At 41.7% G+C, this 16,791-nt stretch overlaps 5 protein-coding genes across 5 annotated transcripts in view; 2 read left to right on the top strand and 3 right to left on the bottom strand.

The window, feature by feature from the left end:
- LOC104937830 (myelin-oligodendrocyte glycoprotein-like) overlaps positions 1-6,027 on the top strand; it is a 33,928-nt gene extending 27,901 nt beyond the window's left edge. The window contains exon 6 of the mRNA XM_027287651.1: positions 6,006-6,027. The gene's annotated coding sequence lies outside the window, so the exon portion shown is untranslated. The remainder of the gene's footprint in view (positions 1-6,005) is intronic.
- The window catches only part of LOC104935135 (V-set domain-containing T-cell activation inhibitor 1), a 592,626-nt gene that overhangs the window by 38,419 nt on the left and 537,416 nt on the right, over positions 1-16,791 (bottom strand). The window lies entirely within an intron of this gene.
- On the bottom strand, positions 3,700-4,942 carry LOC104939056 (E3 ubiquitin/ISG15 ligase TRIM25). The gene is given in 5 exon segments (XM_019257837.2): positions 3,700-3,934; positions 3,937-4,018; positions 4,021-4,145; positions 4,148-4,206; positions 4,208-4,942. Coding segments are annotated over 5 exon segments (1,140 nt in total). The 5' UTR covers positions 4,912-4,942; the 3' UTR covers positions 3,700-3,764.
- LOC109138208 (tripartite motif-containing protein 16) lies at positions 6,331-8,790 on the bottom strand. Its single transcript, XM_027287578.1, has one exon. The coding sequence runs from the start codon at positions 8,710-8,712 to the stop codon at positions 7,036-7,038; it is 1,677 nt and encodes a 558-aa protein (XP_027143379.1). The 5' UTR covers positions 8,713-8,790; the 3' UTR covers positions 6,331-7,035.
- LOC104937833 (low affinity immunoglobulin gamma Fc region receptor II) lies at positions 10,561-15,561 on the top strand. The gene is made up of 6 exons (XM_019257818.2): positions 10,561-11,800; positions 11,926-11,967; positions 12,259-12,522; positions 13,346-13,591; positions 14,819-14,950; positions 15,032-15,561. Exons 1-6 carry the CDS (start codon positions 11,770-11,772, stop codon positions 15,085-15,087), a joined length of 771 nt encoding a protein of 256 aa, XP_019113363.1. The 5' UTR covers positions 10,561-11,769; the 3' UTR covers positions 15,088-15,561.

The following is a 16,791-nucleotide window of genomic DNA, read 5'->3' as shown; positions in this document are numbered from 1 at the left end:
TTTTTTTTTTTTTTTTTTCTCAATTCACAGTTCACCCGATCCTCTTGGATGTATGAAATACTAGCTTAAGAAGGAAGGGGAAAAAGCTTGAAGGTGACACCGTAACTGGATTTTCTCCCCGAACATGTTTGGTTTAGAAAAGTTAAAAACTGCAGAAGAACCGTGCCAGAACTGTAAAATCCTCTTGTGGGCTCTCAACAAGATCGCTTCAGCATCTGCATGAAACGTTTTCTATTAAGAGAAAGACCCCAAACTTTGTGGCAGCACCAACTTTCAGCACTATAGTTTTTCGTCAGTCATTTCCAGCAACCAGAGACTTCATTTTGGAACTCAAAGCAACCCGCGATGGATGAAAAAGGGTTTATCATGGGACTCATTCCCTTCTTCCCAAAAGGAAGATAATTGTGATAATTTGTGTTGAACTGAATTTTCTAGGCTTGTGTTACTTGATTGTTGCGTATCCAAGCCTGTTGTTGACAAACCTCAAGAACATTTTGCCAAATTTTCGGTTGTGGCAGCTGCTCCCGGAGTTATACATATTAGTAATTTTGTCCTTACTAAATATTTACCGCCAGGTGTAACTGTTGTGTTGCTAACCAAATGACAAAACTATTGTTATCTTGTTAAGAGTAGAAAGGATGATCCAAACCTCATAAATGCTGTTTCATTTGAATTTTTATTTACTTTTCATAGAAACAACACAACATACCTCAAATGAAATTTATGAAACATTATGCCTATATCATTTGACTAAATAAGTTGTCTTAGGGAAAGCAGAATTACTACTTGCTCACTGTGAAGCATGTATTGTTTTTTTTTGTTTTTTTGGATATATTTTGACGTTCTGCTAGCTTGTGATTCCCCAATGACTTCCTGTCCAGAGTTAATTGGGCATTGCTGCAGATTTATGCATTTCAAAGTCTTTACTAGAGACATTTCTTAAGTTTTATTGCTGCAACCTGATTTAGTGGATCACTCGTCTGGAACGAGTTAGAAGTAGGGCAACTTTTACATTTAAACTTTAATTTATTTATAGCTCTAACTGGATGAAGAAGAATATAGGATATATTTTTGTATTAAGGTCCAACATCAGACTAGGACCTAGGAACTAATGGAGTAATTAATGGTGCTGTTCTACTGCCTCGTTAATGCAGGTGCTGCCTCATTTGTCAGTTAGCCTGGCTAACCCTAACCCTGTCAACAGTTTAATGACCACAGTGAAAGGCTAAAGCCGATTCATAGCACTTTGTATAATATTTTGTTAGAAACATGTTGTGAATTTTAGAATTAATTTTATTTTTTACATTTAGTTTACTTACACTGTTGTGTAATTGCAATATTGCATTCATGGATGCACTTTACCATCATTGCCATCATTGTTGCCAGGTCAGTCCCTAAATAACTGACTTGTGGTCACCCCTCTACATAATGACTAAATAGGAGCCCACAATCAGGGTGTGTAACTGGGTGTGTACTATGGGGGTTTTCTGGCACGTTCAAGGGCGAATTTACTAAATCGTTTGATTGAAACGCTCTCCACTCCCTCAACATCAATGTGCCTTTGAGCAAGGCTCTACAGTTCTATATATTATATACATATTATATACATATATCATGCTCTGTTTGTGGGGGGGGAAAAAGTTCCAATAAAAGAAGTCATGATCTTCTTGATGGTGAATATACATCTTGTATGTTAGATTTACATCTTCTATCGAAGTGCTGAATAACCTCTCAAAGTTTGGGATTTAGATTAGTGATACATTCTGTTTTAGGGATATTATTTAAAGTATTTAGAATATTTTTTCATAGTGCACTTATTACTGATATTGTTGTGGTTAGTCAAATAAAATGCATCTGCAAAATGACTACAGTGTGTTGTCTTCATTGTGCCGTGACGGTAATGTATGTGCTGTCTTTTACATGATGCCGGAGTTCAGTATGAACCCCTACAGCTCTATCACACAGTAATATCTGTTCGCATTCATCAGACTTCAGATTTTTGAATAGAAAAGTTTATTTATTCCTGACGAGGCTCTACATGGTGAAGCCCCTGAACATGTTTCTCTGTTCATGAATCCATGTAGGTCGTTAGTCTCTCAGATCAGCTCAGGGTCACTGCAGGGTTGAGGGACCCTTCTTTGAAGATGTTTTACCTTGTTGGTGGTACTTCCTATATAAAACCTGATCTGCATTCAGAGCTTCTGATGTTTGTCCTGTTGTTTGGCTCCCACTAGTGTTCTAAAAGCGGCACTGACACTCTAAAATACACTGAATATGAATTCAGAAACATTTTGTTGCTCCTTGTCTAAATCAGCACAGACTTTTTCTTTAAATTAAACTTCTGTTAATTGTCCCTCCAGCTTCTGAAGTGTAATGCTGCCTCAGACAAATCACATCCAGTCTAGGTGCCTTGTTTTAAGGCACTTTGAGATTCGATGTTAACAGGAATGAGAGCGTGGATCTTCCTCATCCGTTCAGGGATTGAGGTGTTCGTTTACTTGAACTTTGTGTCTTTGTCATGACAAATATGAATAAATACACTGGAAGTCGACTTTTCTGAATTTCAAATTTCTTTATTGATTATGCTGAATTTATACATTTACAAGATAAGAACGTTTATTGACAGATTACCTCTGTTGACACATTTGTTATAAGATTTAAAAGACTGTTCATTTAAATAACTTTGTTTTACTTTTAAATTCTCTCCTTTGACACGGCATGTTGTAGATTTATTGAATAATTTTTGTGAAATCAACAGAAGTTATTTAAAAGATAGCAACCCCTAAAATTGTAGACTTTAAATGTAGTTACATTTTTACAGCAAAAAATTGTAATTCTGCAAAAATCTGATTGTAAACTTACAAGAGAATAATAAACAGAAAACCTGTTTATTTTACAGAATTCACTGTTGAATTATGTACAGTACTTAATGGAAGAGAAACATCATACAAACATCATCAATACAAACGTTCAGCCAACATTTAGAGAACATAGACGTTTACATTTCAGGACAAACAAAGTCATCATGAGCAGTGATAGCCCCATGGCTGAACAGACACAAAGGAGCTCCACCTAAAGAATCTCAAACATTTACACAACGACCAATGAGAAGAGGGCAAAGTACCGCCCCACAGTGTTTGATTGACGGTGAAGAAATGCCACAACAATCAGCTGTCAGCAACAATGATGGAAACAAAACAAGCTGAAGACATGAAACAACAGAATTTAACCTTCAATGACTCTGTCTATTTGGCTTTAAAAACCACCAGCAGAGGATCAGGATAAATAAGAGTCCAGCAGAGAGGCTGAGTGAACGGGGTCTGGACTCGTGGAGGAGAGTCATGGTTTCAGAGACGCTGTAGAAGGACAGAATACCTGCACTGTGATCCAGGTACACTCCAACTCTGGAGGACTGAGGACCTGAGACGGGAGTGTGGACACTGTTGTACCAAAAGTTATAAACTGTTTGTGCCACAATCTAATGACCAAGATTTGACATTGTGTCCAAATAAACTTCATCTGAGCTCCCTGCCTGCTGATATTCTGGTATGTGACTGCTACATAACTCTACCTCTCTCCACTCCACCTCCCAGTAACACGTCCAGTCAGTCTCCTCTCTACCAGGCAGACCTAGACCATCAGTGAATCTGACTGGGTGACTAGAATAAGACGGATGTTCTCTCATTATGTACTTTTTCGTTCCCCCCAGATAATAACAGCCATGTGTGTGCTGTGTTTGGATCAGTGTGAGTTCAGTGAATATTTTAGGAACTCAGCTCTGGCTTGGGCTCTGGTTCTGGTCCTGACAGTGAAACATGGACTTTAGTGTCTGTCAGTGAGATGTTTGTCCGTTGGTCCCTCAGAACGTCCTGTAGTTTATCTCTGAGCTCTGACACAGCAGCTGTCACATCCTCAAAGTCCCTCAGAGGACGGATATGATGCTGGATGAGTCTGTAGAGTGGCTGAGTCGTGACAGTGAGGGGTAGTTGTGTAGAAACTGGTTGTGGTCCTCTGTGTGTGTGAGAGCTTCTCCAGCTCAGCGTCTTTCCTCTTCAGCTCAGTGATCTCCTGCTCCAGCTTCTCCCTGAAGATCTTTGACTCGACCACTTCAGTTTCCTGCTGGGATCTGACCTGCTGCTTCACACAGACCTTCTTTTCTCCATGAGACGGATCAGCTCAGTGAGAATCTTCTCACTGTCCTCCACGCTTATCAGCAGAGCCATTGATAGCCTCCACCTCCTGTTGGAGGTCCTTCAACATCGTTCGCCCCTGTCCCTGGATTCTCTGCTGGATGTTTAGTCGACTCACCTCGAGCTCTCTCTGCCTCTCAGTCCTTTCTGCTGCAGCTGAGACTGTGTCGTGGCCTTTATGTTCATCCACAGAGCAGAGATAACAGATACACTGCTGATCAGTGCGGCAGAAAATCTCCATCACCTTGTCATGACGGGAGCAGATGGTGTCCTGAAGCTTAGCAGAGGCTTCAACAAGTTTGTGTTTTTTAAAAGTCGGAGATTCATAGTGAGGCTGGAGATGTTGCTCACAGTACGAAGCCAGACAAACCAGACAGGACTTGAAGGCTTTCAACTTCCTCCCAGTGCAGAAATCACAGGACACATCTTCAGGTCCAGCATAGCAGTGATCCGCAGGAGCAGCTTGGAGTCCAGTCTTCTTCAGTTCCTCCACTAACTCTGCTAACATGGTGTTTCTCTGCAGGACAGGCCTCGGTGTGAAGGTCTGTCTACACTGAGGGCAGCTGTGGATTCTCTTCACATCCTCTTGATCCCAGTGGATTTTAATACAGTTCATGCAGTAGCTGTGTCCACAGGGAGTAGCCACAGGATCCTTCAGTAGATCCAGACAGATCGAACAAGAGAAGGTTTCCCGGTCCAGCTGAACTCCTTTCTGCGCCATTTCACCTCTCAGTGTCGTTGACTGTCAGAAATGAAACTAGTTTGAGCTCTGATCTGAACAACATGTGTCTCTGCAGTGAACATGAAGTGAAGTTTTAATGTGAGGTTTGAAGCCCTGATCTCGTCGAGCAGGTCAGTCCACATTCTCAGAGCCTGAACTGCAAAGACTTTTTACTTATGCCAGAGAGCAACGAGTTACAGTAATGTAGCCGGCTGGTTCTGAATGCATGAATGACAATTATCGGGTTTTTAGCAGACAGAAATGATCTGATTGGTTAAATGTTTGTCAGGTGATAAACAGGACTGAACCATTGAATTAACATGTTTATCTGAGCTGACCTTTTGATCCAAGATGACACAGAAGTTCTGCAATGCTAAGTTATGGAAAAGAAGTGAGAGCAAAGACTGTTTGAGATTTGATTAATTTCAGAATCTTGACCAAAGATCAATGTCTCTGTCTTATCAGCATTTAGCTGCAAAAAAAATTGTGGGCAGTTTTGAAGGTTATCTGCATTGTGAAGTTATTAGATGGGTCACAGGCGACATCAGGCTGCTTATCAAAGCATATATATATATTAGTTTATATCTAACCTCCCTATTCCCAGTTTAGTTTAGATTTACAGTACAGAGCTCAGATTTTCATGGAAAAGTTTAGTTATTCCTGATGAAGCTCTACATGGTGAAGCCCCTGACCATGTTTCTCTATTCTTAGATTCATGTAGGTTGTTAGTCTCTCAGATCAGCTCAGGGTCACTGCAGGGTTGAGGGACCCTTCTTTGAAGATGTTTTACCTTCTTGTTGGTGGTACTTCCTATATAAAACCTGATCTGCATTCAGAGCTTCTGATGTTTGTCCTGTTGTTTGGCTCCCACTAGTGTTCTAAAAGTGGCACTGACACTCTAAAGTACACGGAATATGAATTCAGAAACATTTTGTTGCTCCTTGTGTAAATCAACACAGACTTTTTCTTTAAATTAAACTTCTGTTAATTGTCCCTCCAGCTTCTGAAGTATGATGCTGCCTCAGACAAATCACATCCAGTCTAGGTGCCTTGCTTTAAGGCACATTGAGATTCGATGTTAACAGGAATGAGAGCGTGGATCTTCCTCATCCGTTCAGGGATTGAGGTGTTTGTTTACTTGAACTTTGTATGTCTATGCACTAGGAGCAGGAGAAGGAGGTGAGGGGTATTCATTTGGTTGCAATCTGCAGACCTTACTGTTACATGCCGCTAAACCACACCGGACCTTTAAGACAATATAGAATAACCATTAAGTTGATTATATTCATCGTTCATTGGAGGAATGCAATGGTCAGGAGGCAACATGTGTCTATATGACGACATTCGAGTAGGCGGGTGCAGAACTGGAGACATATATACTATATATATATATATAACATGTAAACAAATATGAATAAATACACTGGAAGTCGACTTTTAATAAAGTAATACATCTGAATTTCAACTTTCTTCATTGATTATACTGAATTTACACATTTACAGGATAAGAACGTTTATTGACAGATTACCTCTGTTGACACATTTCTAATAAGATTTAAAAGACTGTTCATTTTAATAACTTTGTTTTACTTTGAAAATTCTCTACTTTGACACGGCATGTTGTAGATTGATTGAATAATTTTGTGAATCAACAGAAGTTATTTAAAAGATAGCAACCCCTAAAATTGTAGACTTTAAATGTAGTTACACAGAATGTTTTGGATTTTAACACGTTTTAGAGAATTTGTTTTTTTTACAACAAAATATTGTAATTCTGCAAAAATTTGATTGTAAATTTACAAAGAATATATAAACAGAAAAGCTATTATTTTACAGAAATTCAGTGTTGAATTATGTACAGTACCTTACTGTTATTTTAGTGTAGACGACAAAAAAAACAACATTTGGTCTGCCAAACAAATCAATGTAAATGTGATTAAAGATTTCTTTCCAAAGTGCTGAGAACATTTACACAACGATCAATGAGAAGAGGGCAAAGTACCGCCCACAGTGTTTGATTGACAGGTGAAGAAATGCCACAACAATCAGCTGTCAGCAACAATGATGGAAACAAAACAAGATGAAGACATGAAACACAGAATTTGACCCTTAAATGACTTCTGTCTATTTGACTTTACACAACTCAGCAGAGGATTCAGGATAAATATGAAATCCAGCATAGAGAGGCTGAGTGAACGTGGTCTGGACTCTGTGGAGGAGAGTCATGGTTTCAGAGACGCTGTAGAAGGACAGAATACCTGCACTGTGATCCAGGTACACTCCAACTCTGGAGGGCCGAGGAACTGAGACGGGAGTTTGGACATTGTTGTGATAAAAGAAATAACTGTTTGTGCCACAATATAACAACCAAGATTTGACATTGAATCCAAATCTACATTCATGTGATCTTTCTGCTCTCCTGATATTCTTGTATGCGACTGCTGGAGAAACTCCTCTCCCTCTCAACTCCACCTCCCAGTAACAACGTCCAGTCAGTCTCTCTCTACTCAGGACCTGAGCCCAGTTAGTGAATCTGTCTGGGTGACTAGAATAAGACTGAGGTTGATTCATTCTTGTCACTTTTCTGTTCCCCTCAGATAATAACAGCTGTGTGTTTGTTGTGTTTGGATCCAGTGTGAGTTCACGTGAATATTTTAAGAACTCAGCTCTGGTCTTGGGCTCTGGTTCTGGTCCTGACAGTGAAACATGGACTTCAGTGTCTGTCAGTGAGATGTTTGTCCGTTGGTCCCTCAGAACGTCCTGTAGTTTATCTCTGAGCTCTGACACAGCAGCTGTCACATCCTCAAAGTCCCTCAGAGGACGGATATTGATGCTGGATGAGTCTGTAGATTGGCTGAGTCGTGACAGTGAGGGGTAGTTGTGTAGAAACTGGTTGTGGTCCTCTGTGTGTGAGAGCTTCTTCAGATCAGCGTCTTTCCTCTTCAGCTCAGTGATCTCCTGCTCCAGCTTCTCCTGAAGATCTTTGACTCGACTCACTTCAGTTTCCTGCTGGGATCTGACCTGCTGCTTCACATCAGACCTTCTTTTCTCCATGAGACGGATCAGCTCAGTGAAGATCTTCTCACTGTCCTCCACTGCTTTATCAGCAGAGCCATTGATAGCCTCCACCTCCTGTTGGAGCTCCTTCACATCTTTCTCTCTGTCCTGGATTCTCTGCTGGATGTTTTGTCGACTCACCTCGAGCTCTCTCTGCCTCTCAGTCCTCTCTGTAGCAGCTGAGACTGTGTCGTGGCCTTTATGTTCATCCATTGAGCAGACGATGCAGATACACCGCTGATCAGTGCGGCAGAAAATCTTCATCACCTCATCATGACGGGAGCAGATGGAGTCCTGAAGCTTAGCAGAGGCTTCAACAAGTTTGTGTTTTTTAAAAGTCGGAGATTCATAGTGAGGCTGGAGATGTTGCTCACAGTACGAAGCCAGACAAACCAGACAGGACTTGAAGGCTTTCAACTTCCTCCCAGTGCAGACATCACAGGCCACATCTTCAGGTCCAGCATAGCAGTGATCTGCAGGAGCAGCTTGGAGTCCAGTCTTCTTCAGTTCCTCCACTAACTCTGCTAACATGGTGTTTCTCTGGAGGACAGGCCTCGGTATGAAGGTCTGTCTACACTGAGGACAGCTGTGGATTCCCTTCACATCCTCTTGATCCCAGTGGATTTTAATACAGTTCATACAGTAGCTGTGTCCACAGGGAGTAGCCACTGGATCCGTCAGTAGATCTAGACAGATCGAACAAGAAAAGGTTTCCCGGTCCAGCTGAACTCCTTTCTGCGCCATTTCACCTCTCAGTGTCAACGACTGTCTGAGTTTGACTTCCTCAGAAATGAAACTAGTTTGAGCTCTGATCTCAACAACATGCGGCCTGTCAGCTGACACGTCAGCACATGTTGGTTCCACCCATCTTCAAACTGTAGATCTGAGGGGGAGGGAACAAGGAAACATGAGCAGAGAGGAGCTGCTGTGTTTGAGAGCAGGAAGAAGAGGGAGGGCTTATCAAGAGCTGAGTCATTCCAGAAAGAGGAGCAGTGGTCTGAATCTGAACTTTGTTTCCTCTTTTACACTGAAGCCTTTATTCATATAACAGCTTTGAACACACAGTGACAGATGAAGCAGAACACAATAAAACAAACCACAGTAACAACAAGTTAAAAACAACAATTGAATAAAAATTTTAATAAAATGTGACAAAGATCATAAAGAGGTCAACTAAAGGCTTTTTTTATCAAAGTGCGTTTTTAAAAGTTGACACATAGTTTGCAGCCCTGATCTCGTTGAGCAGGTCAGTCCACATTCTCAGAGCCTGAACTGCAAAGTCTGTGTCACCTTTGTGTTTAAATCTGGACCAGAACAACCAGGACTGACACACCTGAGGATCTCAGGGAGAGAGAGAGGATATAGGGCACTAAAAGTTCAGCTGAATAACTCGGGGCGAGGCCTCTCAGGACTTTAAAAGTAATCAGTAAAATGTTAAAATCAACAGCGTTTAGCTACAGGAAATTTTGTGGGCAGTCTCGAAGGTTGTCTGCATTCTGAAGTGATTAGATGGGTCACAGCTTAGATAGAGCTGGGTATCGTCTGCGTAAAGACGAATAATGTGACCTAGAGGGAGCATATAAATGAAGAACAGGATTGGACCTAGCATTGAGCCCTGAGGCACCCCACAGTGAAAAACACAGTGCAGAGCAGTTAAAACCTGCTGCACATTTGAAAACAATTCAGTCTTCAGTTGTAAAATTCTTCTTGGCTCCAAACGCTTCATCAAATTCTGATCAGTTTTCTTTTACTGATCCATCGTCTGTACAGCCAGTGAATGCCTGTGAATCACTTTTCTGAATTTGAGCGTGAGCGGTCTGGAGACGTCATGTCAGTCTGGCTGCACGGAAATCTCTGTTACCATCAGGTGTTCATGTTGAGCATCAACTACAGCTAATGTCTTGATTGTAGTCATTTTCAAATACACGCTTCTTTGCTGGGAGTGAAAACAGCTAAAGGCAGTTGAAAGTGGCAGTTGAAGTGAAAACAGCTCAGTGTCGATGTCTGAGTGTCACTTCGTCAGGGAGGGCTTATCAAGAGCTGAATTATTCCGGTAAGAGGAGCAGCGCCCTAAATCTGAACTTTGAACAGTCAACTGACAATCAGCAGTTATCAAACTCATAAAATAATTAAATTGCTGTTAAATTCAAACAGAATATCATCCCGAGTCAAAGCAGCATTTAAAGTTTCAGACGTGAAACAAATGTCATCAAACAAGTTCTTTGTTGTAAGTGGGAATCCAGAAGGACACGGATGAACCAGATCAGCTGCTTCTGTTTCTTTTATGGATCCATAAAACACGTCTGATTTGAAGCTGTAATAAAGATACAAAGTAAAGCCTCCAGTCAGTGAGAGTCAGCCAAACAAGCACTAATAAAGGCAATACTTTCACCTTTCTTATCTTAAATGATGAAATCCTGTAAAAGGTGAGCTGTGGACTCTGAACACAGGTGAGTCACAATGCGAGTCACAAGGTGCCATTTTATCATGTTTCTAAATCCTAAAGCTTGTGCGGCACTTTTATTATTTTTAGATTGCTATGTGATGTCATGTCTGTGTTGTTTTGTATCTTTAATTAATTAATTAATTGACTTCTTCTTAGTTTGTGCTGCTGCCTCTCTTGGTCAGGGCTCCCTTGAACCTCTAAAATAATACAGAGCAGCTGGCGTGTGCTAACACGTAGATCTACACAAAGTAGTTAACATGCCAGTGTTCATGCTTATGTATTGCTTGGCAACAGTGCAGTGCCAGTCCGGTTGCACAAAAGAAATAAATAAGTAAATCATAATCTCTTGTCACTTATTACTGTTGACTAATAAATGGAGCTTGTAGAACTGTTGTATGATAGAAATATCACACGCTGTTATTCTGAATCGACACAGCTGTGATTAACTACAGCCGAATTACAGCCATGCCAATATTTAGAATAACAGCACGACCTCGAGTGCAATCACAGATTGTATTTACAATTCATCTCTGGTTTGTTTGGTTTGTCGTACCTGCAGCAATATTGAGAATGTCATTTTTTAAGTTACCCTCCAGCCTGTTCACCCACCAGCGATACAAAGTGATTTAAAACATACAATTAACCTGTCAAAGCTTACATATGGTACCTTTTAATAAGGACAGCTTGTTCTTGCGCCATCCAAATGGCTAAACATCTGTTTAAAGCAGCAGTAACTCAAAAGGTAACATTGAAAGATGTCACTTGCTATGAACCTGCAGAGCTTTACATTCAGTTTCAGTTCATTTTTTAAAAAGTCTGACCACAACTTTTTTATTCCACTTCGACAGTTCTCACGCCGCCTTTTCAGCTGTGGAGAAGCCGTAAAAACCCACTGTACACGCTTAGCAACAGGCCGCAGACAGACACAGTTTTAAATGAATGTAGAATTAAATATTTCCCTCAGGATGTGGTGGAGACCAAAAACAGAGCTGAAAAAGATTAAATATTGGAGGTTATATTCACCAGGTGACACAAATGTGACTCCAAATGAATGAGCGTGTTGAGTTTGAGCTCCTAGTGGACGGATTCGAGGGATTTAAAGCATTTCTGATGGTTTTCAAACTTTTTTGACAAAGATATTTTTTGCTTCATCAAAGATTTCCTGACAGTAGAAAGCAGAGTTGTTGTTTTTTTTGTATGAAGATAACCGACTGTTACATGTGTCGCTGTTTTAAAGTGAATAACGATGACCCTGATCTGCAACTTACACCTCAGAGTGGTCTGGTTTCACATCTGTATAGAGGAAGTGGTGAGCAGCACTATAACACTCATTTTCCAGTCAGCTTCGAGACAGGATGAAGATCACTGTGTTATATCTCAACTTTTGTAAGTATCCGTGTTTCTCTTTCTCTTCAGTATCTTAAACTGTATATTTATGTATATACATATATATATAAGTTATAATATGTAAAGAATCATGCCTTTGTCCCTTTTTGCTGTGTGTATTTCAGGTGTGTTTCATACACTCGTCTCGCCTGATACCAAAAAACAAGGTAATGATGTACAGATATTCACGTTAGTGTAAAGCTTAAAGCAACATAACTTTTCCCTCCTAACCTAACGTCTGTTACCTCCTGTTGATCCACACTGACCTCAGGTGAATAGTGTCTCTGTCATTCGTACGTCTGTTCTCACACTATGTAACTTTGGGCTCAGGAGAAGTACGTAACGGCACTAAGCCACAACAGCTGATGTTAGCTCAGTTTGTTAGCCTCAGAGCACAGGGGGAGTGTTAGGAACAATAGCATGGCACTAAACAGCTTCTATCTCTTTGTTTCTTGCAGCTGCTCTCAGAGTTGTTCCCAACAGGTCCCAGTTCTTCCAGTACGAGGAAATCTCTCTGAGCTGTGAGCAGCAGGGAAACTCTTCTGAGTGGACGGTTAAGAGGAACACATCTCGAAAGATAAACCAAGACTGTTTCACATCCTGGGGTAGAGTGAATGAATCCCTCTGCGTCACCGATACCCTTTATCCAGCAGATAGTGGAGTTTACTGGTGTGAGTCTGCAGCAGAAGAATGCAGCGACCCCATTAACATCACTGTGACCGGTGGGTTTAAACATTACATTACATTACATTGCATTTAGCAGATGCTTTTATCCAAAGCGACTTACAGAGGAGGACATAGGCTGAGAAAGGTGTAAAGGACACAGAGTAGTTGTTAGTTTTGTTAGTTTTGTTAGGCAGGGAAGCATTCTGGAAACAGAAAGGTTTTTACAAGTTTTTTAAAGGTAGAAAGGGATGTTGCTGTTCTAGTAGCCGTTGGTAGGTCATTCCACCATTTGGGGACGACCACAGAGAAGAGTTTAGAGTATCCTCGCTTTGCGAGAGGCGAGGGTACAACTAGACGGTTTGTATGAGCGGAGCGTAACGCCCTGGTCGGGACGTGAGCCTTTAGTAAGGCGCTGAGATAGGCAGGGGCAGATCCTGAGATGGTTTTGTAGGCTAGCGTCAGAGCTTTGTGTTTAATTCTGGCAGCTACAGGCAGCCAGTGCAGGTCGCTGAAGAGTGGGGTGACATGTGACCTTTTGGGTTGATTGAAAACCAGTCGCGCTGCGGCATTCTGGACCATTTGCAAAGGTTTGATCGCGCAAGCAGGTAGGCCAGCCAAGAGCGAGTTGCAGTAATCGAGGCGGGAGCTGACTGTAGCCTGTATCAGGAGCTGAGCGGCATATTGGGTCAGGTACGGTCTGATTTTTCTAATATTGTACAATGCATAGCGACATGACCTCGCTACGGAGGAAATGTGTTCAGAGAGAGAAAGACGATCATCTAGTACCACGCCCAGGTTTTTAGCAGCATGGTTAAACATTGAAAGTAAGAGTCCTGTAGTCTTGTACAGTCTTGTAAATAATCATGATCTGTCCCTCAGGGGGACTTGTGATCCTGGAGAGTCCAGCTTTTCCTGTGATGGAGGGAGAAGACGTGACTCTGCGCTGTACAAGCAGGATGACCTCCTCCAATCTCATGACTGATTTCTATAAAGATGGACGTCTCTTCTGGAGCAGCTATACAGGAAACATGACCATCTACAGTGTTTCTAAATCTGATGAAGGAGTCTACAAGTGTAACATCTCGGGAGCCGGACAATCACCAGACAGCAGGCTCATCATCAGAGGTAAGATCAACAAAGAAATCTTCTACTGACGTCTATAGATTTAGGTATTTTGGGGACACTCTTAGGTCAAGGGTACATTTAAACATACAGTGTTTATAGAAAGTCGTTCAGCACTACATATAGGCAAGTTAAATGACCAGTGTGTCGGGTTTAATGCCATGTAGTTATGTAGTGGCTGATTGCAACTCTGACTGACTCACCCTCTCGTTCTATGGTGGCGTAGAAACATGCGAGTAACGTGAAAGGCCTTACGTAGAGTTTGCCCACCTTGGTGGACTCCGTGGAACGGGACACCTCGCCGTATGTAGATATAACGGCTCATTCTAAAGTATTTCTTAATTTCAGATTATTGTACCCTCATGAAAACACGCCATATTCTGTAAATTGAGTACCTCAAATCGAACACACTGCACCTTAAAGTACAAAATTAAGCATAAAGGTCCAGCGTGTCACCTTGGAATGAGACTTTATATGTACAGACGCCAGAGGTTCTCTTCCACGGAGTCTTGTTGTACGGACATACAACACTGGCTCCAGTCGGGGCCTTTTGCATTTCTTGGCCACCATAGCTGGCAACGAGAGGGTGAGGCAATGGTGTTGCAACCAGCTACTACACTGCTAGATGTTACAAAATCCCTTTACACTGGACCTTTAATAGTCACATATAATCATACAGGTACAATCATAGTGAACAAAGGTTATAGTGTTTTGGGGCTCTGGGAGCTGTAGCACAATCAAAAAGCATCATGCATAAATTTGATGCTTGCTCTTCCTCGAAGTCCGACAGAACATGTGCCATTTGATTGGCTTTACAACTTGTACAACGAAATAATGAAGCAATATCACATGATTGAGTGAGAAATCTTCACGTCTGACAGTTTATCTTTGTGGATTATATTGATGCTGAACTGACAGTCAGACTGTGGACGTGTGACGTCCTTTACCTCGTGTTTTTACGGACACGTAATGAATTGGTCAAATGGCATACTGCTGCCTTACTTTGGAACGTTCTGTCAATGCTACAGAAACTCTCTGTAACTGTTAAGTATGATAAGGGTATTGGACGTAGAGGTCGACGATGACTGTTAATTTAACGGTTGTTAGAACACCTGTGCAACATGTGATACAAAGTCTCAGCGCTGTTGTTCTCTATATCGCTCACTCACGACCGATCAAATCTCTCGGTCTGAACTAACTGTTGTATATGACTCGATAATCTCCCTCCAGTGTCAGACCAAACAGTTGCTCCTGGAGCTCCCCTGATTTCTACCATCGGGCTGGTACGTCATGCAGTCGTAGTGACTCCTTACCTGCTGGCCACCATCATACTCGGACTCATATACAGAGACAACAGAAGAGGTGAGGACTCGCGGTACTGATCCACATCAGATCATCGTCATTGTGCCCTGACGGGTCTCCTTCTTCTTCTTTATGTTGCAGTACATCAGCTTGTTGCAGAGGACAGAAGACACAACGTCATCATGGAAATTGATTAAACCACACACAGATACTGAATATTACAATATTTATGTTTGCCTGTATCACAGTTTTATTTGTATATTATATATATATATATATCATAAAAAGTTTCCACATGTCAGAAAGTTGCATATTTCATTTAGATAAAGATGACTATAATTTATCAGAAAGTAGCATGGTTTAAAAGTGAAAACTAGTTTCTAACAGGAAGACGGCTGCAGAGTTTGTAATGCCAGCCTGAGAGGAAGAGTAGGTGGGGTCTGTCCGCTGCTGAATACCGCTGTGGTTGTGGTCAGGCAGACAAAAGCAGCCGAGAGGAGGAAGTGTCAGTTCATCAAAGCACAAAAAACTATTACGTAACTCAAACTAAACTTTCAGACCAAACGGGATGAGTATGCTGAGCTTCACGTGTGTGAATTTCAATTCTGAAGCAGCATTGTGTGACTTTTATACCGTAAAATTACACATTTTAAATCATGTCGATGCTATACGGAGTTTCCTGGTGGACCGTAAAGTGAACTGCTGCCAAATGTTGCTGCTGTTAGCTAAAACCAGACCTGGGGCATGGACTGTCGTGCCAGAACAGGAGCAACCGGGCAATAGATGAGTTAGTATCATAGGTATAACATAAACAGGCATCGAGCTGACAATTTACAGCCAGGTGAGCCCAGAAAACATAAAGCTTGGCTACATTTAAGTTTCACCAACATAAATATTTAAATGTCGCCATTTTTATGTTGTGTGTATGAACGCTACACTCCTAGAATTGTTAAATGTGAGCCAACTTCAAGTTTTAGCTGCTCAAAACAGATTATGCTGAGAGTCCCAAATTCCCAGCTGCTGTTGAATGCACCACTACGATGAGCTGTCCGTGGTGCTGAAAGCGTCGACGCGCCCTGAACGCCTCTCCTTTCTTCCTCATCTCCCTCATTACCTATTCAGGTGTGCCGTCACGTTCCGTCACGTGACCGTCATTGCTGTTGTTTTGGCACCGAGAGCACGAGAGCCAAGCGTCTCGTGCAACCGCGGGGGGCGAGGTTCGTGGAGGGCGACGCGTTTGCGTCACAGAAAACGTGACTCTCTCCCTCCCTCCCTGCCAAAGATCGTTTGTGCTTGACAGATGCAAACATGGGGGGGGGGGGGGGGGGGGTCCTGCTGCTGGTCCAGCAACACGTTTGAACCATAAGAAGAACATATGATACAAAAAGAAAATGCTGCTGCCATGTTTGAACCAAAAACACCTGAGGTAGACGTCTGAAGAGGCGTCACTCTGCCTGAATTTCTAAAACCTCAATAGCCTTAGCCTGTTGTTAGCTTAGCTTGCTATCTTGTTTTAGCTCAGAGAAGCTCAGTACAGTTGTCATGAACGGGGAAATTAGCTACAGAGACCAAAACTGTTTTTTGTACCAGGCTGTAAACATGTTTATTTCTGCTGTGAAGTTGGACATTTGGACATGGGGACTTATGGAGACTGACTCACTTCTGGAGCCAGCCTCAGGTGATGTTTGAGGAACTGCAGTTTAGCTTGTTGTTAGTTTATTAAAGCTCATTATTACTTGTTTTAGCTCATTGTTAATTTGTTTTAGCTCATTGTTAGTTTGTTTTAGCTCATTGTTAGTTTGTTTTAGCTCATTGTTAGTTTGTTTTACTTGTTGTTAGTTGTTTTAGCTCATTGTTAGTTTAATTTTAGCTTGTTGTTAAGTTGTTTTAGGCTCTCTTGT

Source organism: Larimichthys crocea, chromosome XIV (assembly GCF_000972845.2).
Source record: "Larimichthys crocea isolate SSNF chromosome XIV, L_crocea_2.0, whole genome shotgun sequence".
In the NCBI taxonomy this organism is placed as follows: domain Eukaryota; kingdom Metazoa; phylum Chordata; class Actinopteri; family Sciaenidae; genus Larimichthys; species Larimichthys crocea.
This window is presented reverse-complemented; position numbering and strand designations above follow the sequence as displayed.

Bases quoted from the DNA above. Each gene is read 5' to 3' on its own strand.
- LOC109138208 (XM_027287578.1), bottom strand. From the start codon at position 8,712: ATGGCGCAGAAAGGAGTTCAGCTGGACCGGGAAACCTTTTCTTGTTCG.
- LOC104937833 (XM_019257818.2), top strand. From the start codon at position 11,770: ATGAAGATCACTGTGTTATATCTCAACTTTT. The intron at 11,801-11,925 runs GTAAGTATCCGT...TGTGTATTTCAG, and splicing joins TGTGTTATATCTCAACTTTT to GTGTGTTTCATACACTCGTC. The intron at 12,523-13,345 runs GTGGGTTTAAAC...TCTGTCCCTCAG, and splicing joins CATTAACATCACTGTGACCG to GGGGACTTGTGATCCTGGAG.